General features: G+C 56.6%; 9 protein-coding genes across 9 annotated transcripts; 5 read left to right on the top strand and 4 right to left on the bottom strand.

Moving 5' to 3' along the window:
* Positions 1 to 2,418: 2,418 nt before the first annotated feature.
* IUM83_10175 (thioredoxin-like protein) lies at positions 2,419 to 2,958 on the bottom strand (the record flags this gene model as incomplete). The annotated part of the gene is made up of 1 exon (XM_067934663.1): positions 2,419 to 2,958. The coding sequence occupies one exon, from the start codon at positions 2,956 to 2,958 to the stop codon at positions 2,419 to 2,421; it is 540 nt and encodes a 179-aa protein (XP_067793190.1).
* A 224-nt stretch (positions 2,959 to 3,182) lies between these two features.
* IUM83_10174 (Ribosomal protein L15) lies at positions 3,183 to 3,950 on the top strand (the record flags this gene model as incomplete). Its single annotated transcript, XM_067934662.1, has 1 exon — positions 3,183 to 3,950. The coding sequence occupies one exon, from the start codon at positions 3,183 to 3,185 to the stop codon at positions 3,948 to 3,950; it is 768 nt and encodes a 255-aa protein (XP_067793072.1).
* Positions 3,951 to 4,115: 165 nt separating this feature from the next.
* IUM83_10173 (putative 3-ketodihydrosphingosine reductase) lies at positions 4,116 to 5,196 on the bottom strand (the record flags this gene model as incomplete). Its single annotated transcript, XM_067934661.1, has 2 exons — positions 4,116 to 5,081; positions 5,149 to 5,196. 2 exons carry the CDS (start codon positions 5,194 to 5,196, stop codon positions 4,116 to 4,118), a joined length of 1,014 nt encoding a protein of 337 aa, XP_067793073.1.
* A 242-nt stretch (positions 5,197 to 5,438) lies between these two features.
* IUM83_10172 (uncharacterized protein) lies at positions 5,439 to 6,078 on the top strand (the record flags this gene model as incomplete). Its single annotated transcript, XM_067934660.1, has 3 exons — positions 5,439 to 5,678; positions 5,743 to 5,916; positions 5,995 to 6,078. 3 exons carry the CDS (start codon positions 5,439 to 5,441, stop codon positions 6,076 to 6,078), a joined length of 498 nt encoding a protein of 165 aa, XP_067793051.1.
* Positions 6,079 to 6,292: 214 nt separating this feature from the next.
* Positions 6,293 to 6,601, top strand: IUM83_10171 (uncharacterized protein; the record flags this gene model as incomplete). The annotated part of the gene is made up of 1 exon (XM_067934659.1): positions 6,293 to 6,601. One exon carries the CDS (start codon positions 6,293 to 6,295, stop codon positions 6,599 to 6,601), a length of 309 nt encoding a protein of 102 aa, XP_067793074.1.
* A 422-nt stretch (positions 6,602 to 7,023) lies between these two features.
* IUM83_10170 (uncharacterized protein) lies at positions 7,024 to 7,760 on the top strand (the record flags this gene model as incomplete). Its single annotated transcript, XM_067934658.1, has 3 exons — positions 7,024 to 7,203; positions 7,269 to 7,553; positions 7,632 to 7,760. 3 exons carry the CDS (start codon positions 7,024 to 7,026, stop codon positions 7,758 to 7,760), a joined length of 594 nt encoding a protein of 197 aa, XP_067793075.1.
* A 35-nt stretch (positions 7,761 to 7,795) lies between these two features.
* On the bottom strand, positions 7,796 to 9,521 carry IUM83_10169 (Phosphatidic acid phosphatase; the record flags this gene model as incomplete). Its single annotated transcript, XM_067934657.1, has 3 exons — positions 7,796 to 7,887; positions 7,961 to 8,436; positions 8,584 to 9,521. 3 exons carry the CDS (start codon positions 9,519 to 9,521, stop codon positions 7,796 to 7,798), a joined length of 1,506 nt encoding a protein of 501 aa, XP_067793077.1.
* Positions 9,522 to 12,355: 2,834 nt separating this feature from the next.
* On the bottom strand, positions 12,356 to 13,237 carry IUM83_10168 (putative PAP2-like protein; the record flags this gene model as incomplete). Its single annotated transcript, XM_067934656.1, has 1 exon — positions 12,356 to 13,237. One exon carries the CDS (start codon positions 13,235 to 13,237, stop codon positions 12,356 to 12,358), a length of 882 nt encoding a protein of 293 aa, XP_067793060.1.
* Positions 13,238 to 13,668: 431 nt separating this feature from the next.
* Positions 13,669 to 14,091, top strand: IUM83_10167 (nek protein kinase; the record flags this gene model as incomplete). Its single annotated transcript, XM_067934655.1, has 3 exons — positions 13,669 to 13,743; positions 13,832 to 13,906; positions 13,999 to 14,091. 3 exons carry the CDS (start codon positions 13,669 to 13,671, stop codon positions 14,089 to 14,091), a joined length of 243 nt encoding a protein of 80 aa, XP_067793080.1.
* Between the last annotated feature and the right edge of the window lie 429 nt (positions 14,092 to 14,520).

The following is a 14,520-nucleotide window of genomic DNA, read 5'->3' as shown; positions in this document are numbered from 1 at the left end:
CAGTGTGGGATAGTATAGCGTTTAAGGCACCGATAGAGAGGATGCTGGCAGGATGATGTAGGCAACCAAGTCGATTGTTGCGTTTCAATATTAGTCGTTGGTCGAAGCAGACAGAAGCTTTCATGTAGATCTCAAGTTTTGTTTGGATTCCAAACTGTGCATCGAATCTCGTGTTTTAGTGAACACGACCCAAGTCACCGAACATTTATGATGAAAAATCTACAATGCAAGGGATTTGTGAAAGTCGAACTAAGTAGAGGCTGCTGAACGCGCTGCGACTGCGCTGCAATCGCTTACCGGTTATCTTTACCGGATCTCCAGCTATTTTGTTTCTCCATCACCTCACCGCATCATCGCATGAGGTACAGTCGCAATTGCCTCACCACCTCTTTCTCTGGCATTTGCAGACACGACACCGCGCGATTGAGGTCATGGTGCTTCAGTTGTTCGTGAATGGCCCACCAGGATCAGGCAAGACGACGCTCGCCAAGCTCCTATCCGAGGAGTTCAACCTAGAGCTCGTCGCCACCGGCGACTTGTTGCGCGAGAATATGAAGGCGCAGACCACCGCCGGTCGTAGAGCCCAACGGTGCATTGCCGCAAAGAAGCTTGTCCCCGATCGCGTTGTGCTCGACATGGTGGAGGCCAAGGTAGCGACCTGCCTGGCGCGAGGCCGAGCTGGTTGGGTGCTCGACAGTTTTCCGCGAACGACGGATCAAGCCGAAACATTGATGGCCAAACCAGACCTCTGTCCTGCTGTCGTGGTTTTGCTCGATTTACCGGAAGCAGACTGCATCGCTCGAATTTGCGGACGGCGCTTCGATCCCGTAACAGGGTCCATATTCCACTCGCCAACTCACCTCCCACGTGATCCGGTTGTTCGTGCAAGGTTAACACGACGCCGCGATGATACGAGCGACCGACTTTCACCACGATTCGAGGCATATCGAACCTTTGGAGAAGATACAAACGAACTATTTGCTAGATCGCAGGGTGTTGTGCATCGAGTTGACGCTTCCAAATCTCCAACGGTGATTTTAGAAGACGTGTCAGCTTTGCTTCATTCACTGGTAGCCAAACCCCGCCAGATCCACTTGCACAACAGTAACAACCAGGACCAACAAATGGAGAATGCCGCTGTGAAGGCAAATTTCCGCCAGCGCCCGGAGACCATTCTAGAAACATCGGAGGAGAACGAAGACGACGACATGCAGCAGTACCAGTACGACTGGGAGGACGACGAAACTTCTATCAGCGACAGGCGACGTGCGAGTCCGCAGAAGCAGCAACAGCAACAACACAACGAGAAAACACCGCATAGCGCTGAGCAAGGGAAGAACAACCAGCTACCATCGTCTCTGATGGCTGCTCTACCCCTTCCAGTTCTCCCTCTCCGAAGCGAAAACGCAAACAACAACGACGCAGTTCCTCCACCTCCAGCACCAATGCTCCGACCTTTACCGACACCAACGGGCAAATTCAGAGGGCTCAGCGGACCCACTGAGGTTACGAAATCGTCAATCCAGTCGGTAGTGGTGCGTGATTCCGTCAGTGTCAGAAGCAGTAGCAGCAGTAGTGTTCGGAGCAACAGCAGCACGACGAGCTTGGAGACAGCGGCAGCTTCGGTGGATATGGAGACCTTCAAGGAACTGTTGTTAGATGGTTTCGAGGCCGTCAAGCATGGGCGCCGTGGCCGACCACATCCCCGACTCATATTCACTGACCTGGACTTTAAGCGAGTATTCTGGCAAAAGGCTATGGGTGCAGCGGATCGAGTGGGCAAAGGCAAGCACGCGCGACTAGAGCAGAGTGTCATTCTCGGTGACGTGATTCAGGTTGCGCGAGGCATGAAGACTGCCGTACTCAAACGGTCTGGGAACGTGGCGCGCTATGAGTGCTACGTTTCTCTCGTCACACCCACGCGCACGCTGGACTTGGAGTTGCCGAATGCCCAACTCGCAGACTTTTTGCAGCGAGGTTTCGACCAGCTTTTACACAACTAAAGACAGAGATATTTGACTTCACTAATGACGCTTTTCGTACTCAAGACTGAACCGTGTTTTCCTCGCTACTGCTATCGTGCGGTTGAAAGCTTTATACAAAATGGTACTTCGAAGCACATTCCCCGGGCTTGCCCGAGGCGCAAATAGTGCCATTGTCTACTCGAACCGCTATGCCATCTTTGCGATACAACTAATGTTCAAGCTCCAAGGCATTCTATCGTTCACCACTTTTAGTGTTTTCCCCGGGATTACTTGAGCCCGCAAGTATGCTTTGAAGCCTCCTAACACTGATTTGTGAAGCGCAGATAGTCTTTGTCCGAAGGCAAGTCCTCCACTTGCATGTCCGGAAACCTCTCCACCGCTTCCTCTGGCGAAATCTGCGGATTAATACAAACACCTTCTCCTTGCTTCCAGTTCACTGGCGTCGCCAGGTTTTGTCGTCAGTGAGCTGCAGCGAATCCAGCACTCGCAGCACCTCCACAAAGTTGCGACCCGTACTGGCCGGGTACGTCAGCATCAGCCGAACTCGCACCTGCGGGTCCAGCACAAATAGAGTGCGAACGGTGAGTGGCATGCCCTCCTTGTCCAGGTCGTCTTGTGATAGCATTCCGAGCTGCGCCGCGATGCGGCGGCTGGGGTCCGCCACAATGGGGTAGTTCACTTTGGCGCCCGAGTACTTCTCGATGTCGACGATCCAGCGCTTGTGACTCGCCACATCGTTGCACGACAGGGCCAGCAGCTTGACTCCGCGCCCACTGAACTCTCCGGCGTTCTCCAGTCGCGCTACCTCGCCCGGTTCAGTGGTGCAGATGGGCGTGAAGTCGTCCGGGTGTGAGAACAGTAGCCCCCACGACCCGAGGAAGTACTCGCGCAGCGAGCTGGAGCGTCCGTCGCTGGCGTCGAAGCGGAGGTCGGGCAGCTCGTCCAGCAGCGCGATGCCCACGACGTTGCGCATGGCTGAAGGCGCAAGTGAGAGTGAGAGTAGAGAGAGTTGAGCTCAATTCAACGGGATCGTCATCAGCTTGACGTGCATTTGCCTTTTCTGTACCGGTATACCGGTAAGTAGCACTTCAACTATTGTGTGCGTTTGGTGTGTGTCGATCGCCCTCAGAAAAGTACGACTGAGCTTGGTCCACACGTTCCTACGGGCATTGTAGCCTCCCTCGCTAAGTGGTCGGAATGTGGAGTCTCAAGGCGCTGGAGCGGGCTCTGCCCGTCGCTCGCAGCGCGCGCGTGGCGTTCGCCAGCTCTGCGGCTGCGGCCGCCGTGCCCGCCTTCGAGGGCGTGCGCCTCAACAACCTGCGCGACAACGACGGCGCGCACAAGCGCGGCAAGCGCCTTGGCCGCGGTATCGGCTCGGGCAAGGGCAAGACCTCGGGCCGCGGACACAAGGGACAGAAGGCGCGCTCGGGCGGCGGCGCCGGCCGCGGCCCCGGCTTCGAGGGCGGCCAGACGCCGCTGTACCAGCGCGTGCCCAAGCGCGGCTTCAACAACAAGTTCGCGACGCCCATGGAGACGCTCAACCTGGACAAGCTGCAGCTGTTCGTGGACATGGGTCGCCTGGATGCCAGCAAGACAATCACCATGAAGGACCTCGTGGACTCGGGCATCGTCACGTGCTCGCGCGTCAAGCACGGCGTCAAGTTGTTGGGCAACGGCAGCCAGCACCTCACGGCTAAGCTGGACATCGAGGTCTCGCAGGCCTCCGAGTCGGCCATCAAGGCCGTGGAGGCGGCCGGCGGCAGTATCGTGTCGGTCTACCACAACCGCCTGGCGCTGCGCGCGCTGCTCAAGCCGCACAAGTTCGAGACGATCCCGCAGTCGGCGCGCCCGACCCCCAAGAAGCTCACGTACTACACCAACTATGAGAAGCGCGGCTACCTGTCGCCGGAGATTCAGGTCCAAAAGGCGCTGGCCAGCGCCAGTGGCGACAGCAACTCGCAATAGACGATATGTGGGAGTAGGAATGGAGAGACGAGAGAAAAACATCGGAGGAGAGGCTGCAAGGACGCTGTGTGAATGGAGTGACGCGCCTCTCTTTTGAGCCGAACTGCTTGGGTCGCTTCTCTTGGTATTCATGATGCTTTTAGAGCCTGTGGCGTGGACTAGCAGCTACTGATCTTTCTTCTCGCTCTTGTGTTGCTTGGCTCGCTTCCAACGCGAATACTGCACAACTCCGTCCATGAAGTAGAGGAAGGCCACTTGGATAACGATGATCACCGGCAGTGCCACAGCCTCCAGCACCGTGTTGTGCATCGGCGTCACTCCGTTCGACAGAATGCGAAGCAGGTACACGAGCGGGTCTGTCGTAATGCTGAAGTGGCCGTTTGCGATGCCATTCACGAGCGTTTGCGCCGCCTCCTCGGGTGCGAGTGGAGTGCTCACACCCTCGATTGTCTTGGTCTCCGGGGGCGTGAGTGCCATTTCGTGTTCAAGCATGGGCGTGTCGACGTTGCCAGGGTAGAACGCGCTCACTCGGATGTCGTACAGCTTGAGCTCGTTGCGCAGCGACTCGGCCAGGCCCCGAACCGCGTACTTGGAGGACGAGTACTGTGTAGTACCAATGCAGGCCATTAGCGAGAAGGCCGAACCCACCAGCACAATCTGCCCTCCCTCCTTGCCGCCCTCGCTGTCGTGCTGCTTGATCATGCCAGGCAACGCTGCGTGGACAACGTGAAGGCACCCGAAGTAGTTGATGTCCATTGAGCGCTTGAACCCAGCCACGTCCTGCTCCATGAAGTAGCCAGGTTCGACCGTGCCAGCGCTGCAGACAACGTGGTCCGTTGCTCGCTTGTGGAACGCATTCGCAGCCTCAATGGCCTTCTTCACCGCCTCAGGGTCGACCACGTCGCAAGACTGGGCGAACACTGGAGCATCGGCGTGCTTGCTCACGGCCTCAATCTCCCGCTTGGCCTCCTCCAGCTTCTTGGTGTCTCGAGCGATGATGGAGACCTTGGCGCCAGCTGCCGCGTATTTCTTGGCGGTGGCCAGTCCGATGCCGGAGCTGCCGCCAGTGATAAAGACCTGCTTGCCGTCCACGCGGAAGCCCGGCGCGCGCGCCTTGGTCACCAGGAATGACTACAGTCAAAGCACAGGACACGGTGAGACTTCCCAACGTCACTGCCGGCTACAAGTCCACACCTACCAGCAGCGAGCATCCCGCCACCGCGTACAGCACAGTCCACACGTCCATCTTGCCGTCCGTCGAGCGAGTCCAGCAATGCAGTGAGGTGATCCCCACGATGTGCTCCGCCCCTGCTCACCTCACCGAAGCTCGCGTCAAGCTGATATGCCAAGTGTAGCCATTTCCCATTCCAGCCAATCGCCGCCCGCGTCCTTTGGGCTTCAACTGCCGCGCGGATCTTGTGCCAGCGGTCGTGGGGTGATCGAGCGTCCGCGGATCGAGCGGATCCCATTGAGAGATTGCCGACGACGATGGTGGAGAAGAAGCGAGGCAGCACGCGCGGCACGGCCACCGCGCCGCACACGCTCGAGTTCGCGCCCGCGTGCAAGCAGCTGTCGCTGGTGGTGCTGGCCATCTTCGTCATCAGCTTCACGGTGACATGGTACAAGGTCTGGTGGGACACGCTCATCGGCATTGGTGTCATGGCCTATGGCTACTGGGCGCTGCGCGACACCAACCCGGCCAACCTCGACGCGAGTCGCGTTCGAAACGTGCGTGCTGCTCTGCACTGACCGTGGTTGTCCAAGAAGATACTGACGTTGTTTGTGCGCGCAGTTCCACTACGGCACCATCCTGAGCCTGGTTTGCCACGTGATCGCGATGGGCGAAGTCACCTACTTCATCATCAAGATCTACCTGCTGGACAAGATCGTCAACGTTGAGTCCGGCCCGGGCATCCCGCTCTTCGTGTTCCTTTACTTGTTCCTGCTGTTCGAGATCGGCGTCACAGTACGATGTTGCAGCGCCTGAAGTATCATAGTCACAGTTGATGATACTTACTATTCCTTGTGGTGCCTGGGTTTGCAGTCGTTCGGAGTAGAGCGGACGTACAACCTCTGCCAGGAGATTTCGCGGAACGAGTACTTCCTGCAGAGCGAGGCGCGGGTGTGATCGACCAACAGCCAGTCCAGTAGTGTGCAGTAGCGTTGCATACATCTGATGAGCACTACCGCAGCGCTCATCCGGAGTGCAGTCCAACAGCCATTATATATACCCTCGCTTTGCCTTCTTCCCCTTCGTTTGAAGTGTACTCATCGATACTAAATGGACTAAAATGTGGACCATTCAGAAATTAGCTCGTACATAGTAAATCACAAATTCGAATATGGAGTCGCTGATGGAGGAAGGAGCACGGCCGTCGATGATCGCGGGCGTCAGCGAGGCGGGAACGCCCCAGGACGCGGGGCGGGGCCTGTCCGCGCAGCAGGAGGAGCGCGAGCGCGGCCGCGAAGAGTATCTAGCGGGGGTGCAGCGCCGCGTCGAGTCGTACGAGAACTGCGTGGCGGCCATCACCGCGGCGACGACGTCTCTGCAGGAGCTCAGCAAACACTTAGAAGCCATGCAGCAGGCCACACAGCAGCTGAACGCCTTCACTGGCGGCTGGTTGGCAGTGTGGAAGCGGCCGTCAGACTAATTGGCTCGGTTCAAAACCACGTCAAGCAGTATTTAAGGAGCAGGTGCAAGAAGCGATGACGACTGCGGAAGATGGCCTAGAGACAGTAATAAATACACGCCAAAGCCGGCCAATGTGTCTGTGCAGGAAGAAACCTATGGTCTTTAAAGGCAGCAGCTTTAGATCGAGCGACTGTTCATTCCGGGATTGCTGTAACTCTTGCAGCGATGCAGACAGACCAGGAGAGTGCGGCGGCAAGAGACGAACGCCCGAAGCGCACGTGGAACTCGTCTACAAAGCTAGCCCAACCGCGACGAACCGGGAGATCAGTGACAAGAGCTGGAGAGAGACCTGTAAATGGATCTCGCGAACACGGGCGACCACAGCGAACGGCGTCTGCAGGACCAACTCGGATCCCTCCTCAGCATAATAAGAGTAACGCCCTGCGTGGAGAGGAGCATACAGATGCGACAGAGCAGCAATCGCTGACGCGAGAGCTACTTGAGCGTGCAGTGTCTACGGCATTCGGTGGTTTACTACAGGAGTCGACGCTAGATGCGACGGCCTTCCCGGACCACGCATCGGAATCGAGCGGGCTGTCCAGCGTTCGCGAGAAGGAGAATGTGCGAGTAGAAATGTCTTCATGCTATTGAAGTTGGATATTCATGTTGTGCTGCCTGGTCCACAGACACCGCCGATTAATAGCCCGACTGCACGCATTGAAGCAAATCTACGCAAGACTCTGGAGGCGAGCACCTTGCTCTCGGTGAACCATCGTCAGCGCCGGCGCGAGCATGCTGAAGCGTTGCAACAGGTAGCAACAGACACGCGCGCGACTAGAGAGTTCCAACGAAGAATGAAGCACGCCGCGTTCGAGCACCGCGAACGGAAGATGGCTGTGCAGGCACTACAAGCGCGTATCCAGCGAGAGATTCAATTTCTGACTGCCACTGCTGCGGATCTAGAGAAGCGGGTAATGTCTGTTCACGGTGAACTACGAGATAGGGAGCTGAGGACTAATTGCATATTGCCTGCGTTCATCTGATACTAGGAGTTTCTTCTTGATGACGCGTTTGAGAGCTACGAGCGCGCGTTGCGTCTGGAGCTCGGTCTAGTCGACAGCGTGAGTTCTTCAAGCAGGGAGAAGCAGGTCGGAGCAAATCCTGGGCGCCCTTACTAAATTACTGGAAAGCGCGATAACACCGCGCTACTTGTTCAAAATGAGTTGCCTCGCAACCACCGGATGCCGCGCAGTCCATTGCCGGTTGCAACGTTGTTCTCGAGCCCGTTGATGATGTATCCCGCCGCTACGCAAGCAGATCCCAGCCAGGTCAATCCTAGTGTCATAGATTTATCCACAAGCAGCAACGATCACGATACCTGCGTTGGTTTCTCCTTGGTGGTGCAGCACAACCGTCGGTGCCTTGTTTGGGTCGTAGTCTGGGGTCTGCATCAGCAACGAGTCCTTGTGCAGCATTTCTCGCTGTTGCGCTGTCAGCTCCTTCTTCATCGGGGCCTCTCGTGATCGACTGGGGTCCAACAGCCGCAACTCGCTGGCCGAGACTTCGCCCTCTCGATTCATGTCCTCGTCGTACTCGACTTCATAGCAGTCGCTGTCCGGTTCTGCGTCGGTGATGGTGCCTGGAAACCACAGTCCATCCAGCTCCCGCTCAACGCGCGAGCCCACGCGGAAAACCGTAGGTCTCCGGCGCTTGTCCTCCTCGTCATCGGCCTCCGCTCGCTCAGCTTCCTCGAACTTGAGGTTCTCCACGTTTCCGTCGGCGCTGCGGTCGAGATGGCCGTCGTCGCTGGAGCTGTATGCACTCGTGGCTGTCTTCATGCTCCCCGTGTTGAACCTGCCGCCACCATCGACACTAGGACGGCACTTTTAGACCGACGATAATAGTGACCGGTCCCTAAATAGGCTTGAGTATGAAAGTTGTTGCTGTGTGTTGTGTTATCTACTGGTCTATTGAGTTGTTGCTGATGTGGTCGCCCTCTACGCCTGAACGTAGGGCGTCTGAATCTCCTTATCAGCAGCGTGCGCGCCGTTGGCACCGGCGTTCTCGCTCTCGCTGCTGTCGTCCGCGATGGTCGCGTCGTCTCCTGAAGCCGCCACCGTCTGGCTAGGAGTCAGGTAGAAGTCGTCCTTGATCTCGAACTTGATGAAGCGCGCCACGAAGCGCGCGAGGGCGTCGACGGCGCGGTGCATGCCCTCCCACCGGATGAAGAAGAAGTAGGCGACGCCCAGCACGAGGCCGTCGGCCGCTCCGACTGAGACCTGCAGCGCCGTGTGGTCGCCGAGGAAGTAGCGGCTGTAGGGCACGGGCGTCAAGACGAGCGTCGCGAAGAAGACGACGACCGCCTTGCGAGCCGGGGACCACCGACGCACGCGCTGACCGACGCCCACGATGGCCTCCAGCACGATCCAGATCCAGAGGCCGATGGCGTTGGTGGCGTGGCCCGACGGCAGCCCGTTGCTGACGAGGCACGAACCGCGCGGGCGCGGACAGTCGTCGCAGTCGCCCAGCACCTTGACCAGGATGACGGTGTTGAGCACCGTGAGGATGATCGGCAGCAGGATGGCGAACACGCGCGTGTAGCAGCGCGAGCGCAGCAGCGCCTCGACAATGATGGTGATGAGCACCAGGTACGGCACCATGCTGTAGACCGTGCACACGACCTCCCAGAACGTGACGCTGTAGAGCGGCATGCTGAGCGAGAAGAACTTGCGCATGATCCACGTGCCCGTGCACGGCCCGCGCTCGCAGCGCTTCGAGTCCTCCCCCCACATCTCGCAGCACTGCGCGAAGGTCGTGCAGCGCACGTACTCGACGCTGTCGTCGTCGCTGTCGGAGCTGGCCAGCGCTGGGGCGGCGGCAAACGTCGCGGCCGCGCTGAGCAGCAGCAGAAATCGCGCGGCGAGCGGGGACGGCGCCATCTTGCTGTGGAGAACGGAATTGGGTGCGAGGGCAATTGTAAAGTGGCCGCCAGCAGTCAGACCAGCTTGATCGGCGATATTGGGTCTATTATCTTGATTACGTGGGCCCATTCGGACACGAGAAAGGCCACCGATATCTGAATGTGGGCCCATTTTTCGTCTGCACGAACGCAGCGTATGAAACACATTTGCGGTGTGAGCTCAGTAATCGTCTAAAGATCAATCTTAATTATTAAAGGTGGGAAGCCGTCAGCACTTTGCTTTAATTGCAGCATCACAGCCAGCGATGGCGAAGTACAGCATCATATCTGGCTTGTGTCGATTTCACGGGGTGAAGCCATTGTGTTGGGAGAACTGACCGCTCAACACGAGAGCTTGTTTGGCTGGACCAAAACTTCGGGGCAGTAAGCGTTGGGCTTACTACTGTCAGTAAAACGATCAAACAGTCTAATGACAGACTTCGAGCATACCCAGTTAAAATGCAACCATGCTATGATACACAGGTAGCAGTAACCAGACGCGCGACTTGCAGTATGTTCGATTGGCGCCACCACGCGTAAGTACACAAGGCTAAGTTAGTACCGACAGCATGCATACAAGTACAATGTTTGGTTTCCTTGTGCATTCATCTCAGGACCTCTGACTAAAGCTGGCCTCCGTTCACAGTGCCGAGATTGCTAGCGCGTACGCCTGGTACCCCGCTGTTTTAGTCGATCGAGTCGACTAAGCAGTTGACCTGCGGTAGCATTCAAACTTGCTCAAACCGCAGCAATTTTACACCGAGCGCCCCATTTTCAAGAACTCAAGAACATGCGTGGTGATACTTGTTGGTATGCATAGTGTCAGCATGTGTTGTGCATGTACATGTATTAATACTAGGCCGACCAGTTTGCAACAGTCGAGGGTGCCCATTTGCGGACCCAAAATGGGTTCTTTATTTTCGATTACGCCGGGCGTGTCGCATGGGCGAGCACTATTTCCCTGGCGTGAACACTGACGCCGGTTTGCTCCACCTTCACGAGCTGCAAGTCCTGGTTGGAGCTGCAAGTGCTGCGCTCCTCGCGGAACTTACAGTAGCAGGCTCATGACGTGCTCGTCGAAGTGCTGCCCGCGGTCGCTAAGGCGCCGTGACGGTCTCCGCTCCGGACCAGCTCCCTCGGGGCGGTTTGAATCGACCTTTGCTTGATTGTGAGCCAGGGGCTGCGAGATGGCGACAAGCTTCTGGGACCATGAAAATTGTAACGCGTCTGCGCGTGGCGGCCGTCATGCAGCGGTGGACGGTCGTCCGCTGCTTGGATAGCCTGCCCGTAGAAACCTTGCACCCTCGAAGCCGCTTGCGGGGCGCATCGAGGGCCGATGCGCCACCGCCTTAGTCGAGTTGAGCAGTGAGGCAACATGTACTACTCTGATATCTGCATCCCATGCACGGATGCAGATATCAGAGTAGTATATTTATACGTAGTGATATTTCAAAACATGCTATACGATATTAAATATATTAGGACTAAAACATATTAATAATAATATATTAATAAGAGGAATAATTTCCGTACAATTATTGTGCTTTGCACGAACTTTGGCATGCGATTAAGGGCTCTAAACCAATGAGCAAATCCTTCGCGATGATCATATATCGCAGCCTAACTCTAAGTTAAAAATAAGCTAATCAACCGCCAGTCCCAAGTACAACGCAGAACAAGAATAGACCGGTTGCCACTTCAAGAATAGAGCGGTTGTCGCCGCAAGAATGGCTGCAAGAATAGAACTTCTTGTAGTAAGCATCGATTTCGGCGGGGACACTTTCTCTCGCTCTCTTCGTTAGGACCTTGCGCGTTAAACCAAGGTCGAATTTCAGCGCACGACATATAGTAGCAGTAGAAATGTTTGGTAGTGCAGGAAACGCTGGCTTTAAAGCTGCTTGCAGCTCCTCGATATAAAAACAGGGATGTTCTTCGACGAAGCCCTTCACAAACTTGATAGTCTCTGGAGGCCAGCGCGTCTTCCGTTCGATTCGAGCGTTTGGAATGACGTTACCACGCCGACGGAACAGATAGCCCCAGCGAGAGATGGACCGCGTTGACACTCCCATCACTGAAGCCACAACCGTTATATCAATATCGTAGAGGCGGGTTAGTACGATAGATTGCCAGCGCATGTCAATCGATATCATGATCGACTGAAAAGCAATCAGATGAAGCGAGCGAGTTAGAATGTCAGGACCGTAGTATTGTCGGATTTACTCCAGCCATTCAACGAAAGTAGGCATAACTCAACGTTAATTCGTTGTCTTAGCAGCTATTCTATCTTAAGGCGACGAGTTAGCCTCCTAACTCAATGACGGGCTTATCGCCATGATTTGCTAAAACAACGAATTACGGCACAATAAGTACAATTGTAACAATTCGAACTGGCGACTTGGTCAACACTTATATATACGAAGTGAGACCGCTATACTAACCGCTAACGCCGCTGCCCTCCGTTGTCAAGGGTGTCATCTATTAGGTGCATCATCGTTGATTTCTCTAGAGTGTCCAGTACTTTTAGTAATAAGCACATCTGTAGGAGCAACTAGGTATAACCAACTGCTTTCAGTGTCGAACATATTACATTGGTTCATATATTACTATCATAATATTATAAGTGCAAATCTATCGATAATATTTTACTACTTGCATTTTGTTGATTTTATAATCATTATTAGTATTATATTACTATTGTTAATAGATATTGCCGTTACTACGAACCCCTTGTCACGTGGTGCAGCTTCAATTCGGCCAAGGCCGACGGGTTTGCAAGCTTATCAATGTTAAAATAATTCCTACTGTTCGCTACGCCTACTGCTTCACCGTTGGTGCGCCTAGCGACTCGGCGCGCGCATAGGGATGCTGCGGCTGCGACTCGGCGGTCATGAGTGGTGCCAGCGGCGTGGGGTGGTCCTCGCCCACGAGGTAAAAGTCGTTGGTCATGTTCAGGAACTGGAGGCGGCCCTGCTTCATGCGCTCCGTGGCGCCGGGCAGCCGCCTGCCCACCACGTAGCGCAGCACGAAAAAGTAGACGAGGCCGAGCACGACGCCGTCGGCGCTGCCGATGCCGACCTGCAGCCCCGTGTGGTCGCCCAGGTACATGCGGCTGTACGGCACAGGCACGAAGAGCAGCACGAGCGCGGCGCACGCCGCCGCCTTCCTGCCGGCGTTCCACGGCTTGCCGACGCCCAGCAGCGTCTCGAGGATCAGCCACAGACACAGGCCGATGGCGTTGGTGGCGTGGCCCGAGGGCATGCCGTTGCTGGAGACGCAGCTGCCGCACGGGCGCGCGCACTCGCTGCAGTCACCCAGACTCTTGACCAGGATCACGGCGTTGATGATGGCGACGATGGGGATGAAGAGGAAGGCGAAGAGCCGCGTCCAGCTGCGGCGGTGCAGGATGAACTCGAGCGCGAGCGCGATCGGCACGAGATACGGCACCATGCCGTAGAAGGAGAAGACGACGTCCCAGAAGCCCACGTCGTCCGAGGGCACGCTGATGCTGAAGAAGGTGCGCGTGACCATGTTCATGCTGCACGGGCCGCGCACGCAGCGCTCCGAGTCGTCGCCGCAGAGCGAGCAGCACTCCTCTGGCGACGAGCAAGGCGCGTCCTTGGCCACGGCGTCGGCGGCCAGCAGCAGCAGCGCGAGCAGCGCCACGAGTGAGGCGCGGGACGGGCGTCGGGGCTGCATTGTGGCAGGACGGAGAAGGGCTGGAGCGGAGACGGTGGGGCCTTCCTTGGCGCGCGGTGAATCCACTTATGCGTCTCTGCACCGCGCCATGCTCCACACGGGCGGACAATCGAGGGCAACTTGCCCCTTGGCAATCACAGCGCGACAAACCGAGTGCGGCGCGTAATCGGACGGGTGGCCTGCATTGGTTGAAATGAGACTGTAAAATCGGGGATTGGCTGGAAATGATTCTGAAGACTGATAATTACGTATTCAGAAACAAAGCTTTTATGACTGTTCCCGGATGCCTCTGTCATCGCATAAATGGCGTAAGCCGTCGTTCTAACGTATCGGTTTGCGCGGGCTAAACCGGTTTTGAGGGTGCGGGCTTGGAGCCGCTATAGCCGCCCAATCTGCGGAGCCAGCCCCCCGAGGAACACCACCACAGCAGCATGTCGTCGGGCTTCGGATTCAAGGGCCGCGAGGGCCGGTGCTACCAGTTCTGGAAGGACGTGGAGCAGTGCAGCGTACGTGCCGCGCTCCGCTGCTGTTGCTGTTGCTGTTGTTGACTGTGGACTAACCGTCGTTTGCGGGCCGCACGTTCGCTCGGAGCAGAAGGACACAGAGTACTCTGGCCAGTGCGGCAAGCAGGTCGAGGACTACATCGAGTGCCTGCACCACAGGAAGGAGGTGCGTCGCGCTGCTGACTGCTGCGCCCTAGTGTTGGATGGTTGGCCCACTCACCGCTGCGGATGTTTGTCGTTGTCGTCGTGCCCGAACAGTTGACGCGCATGAACGTGGTGATCACCCAGAAGGAGAAGGAAGAGGCTGCTGCTCGCAACGGCAGCGACCACGGACACGGCGGCGGGCATTAATTAAGGGCCGCAGCCGCGCTCAGCCGCCGACGGACCGCAACAGGAACAGACGTGACCGGGCAGCCCACGACCTTCCCTGACATCATCAAAGCAGTGAAACAGAGAGAGAGAGAGAGAGAGAGAGAGAGGAAAGCAGCAGCAGCTCGCGATCAATACAGAGATGCCGTGTGGAACATGTACAGCTACTCCATCTGCCTTCATCGACTGGCGGGCGAATTCAAACGGCTAGATACCGAGATGGCAGGTTCGACTCGAAGAGACCCCACTCGACCCGCCCGCCAGCCAGCCTTCAGCCTGCATGTCACCGTTGCCTTGCCATGGTTGGTCTGCCCATGACAGCACCCAGACCGACTAACCTTTGCTGCCAGCAGAGAGCAGGAATCCACTTTGAAGTCGCATCGAGTTTCCATCGACCCAGATTCCGTGTGT

Source organism: Phytophthora cinnamomi (genome assembly GCF_018691715.1).
Source record: "Phytophthora cinnamomi strain GKB4 chromosome Unknown Contig30, whole genome shotgun sequence".
NCBI classification, from domain to species: domain Eukaryota; phylum Oomycota; class Peronosporomycetes; order Peronosporales; family Peronosporaceae; genus Phytophthora; species Phytophthora cinnamomi.
The sequence above is the reverse complement of the archived record's forward strand: the minus strand, read 5'-3'. Positions and strand labels throughout refer to the sequence as shown.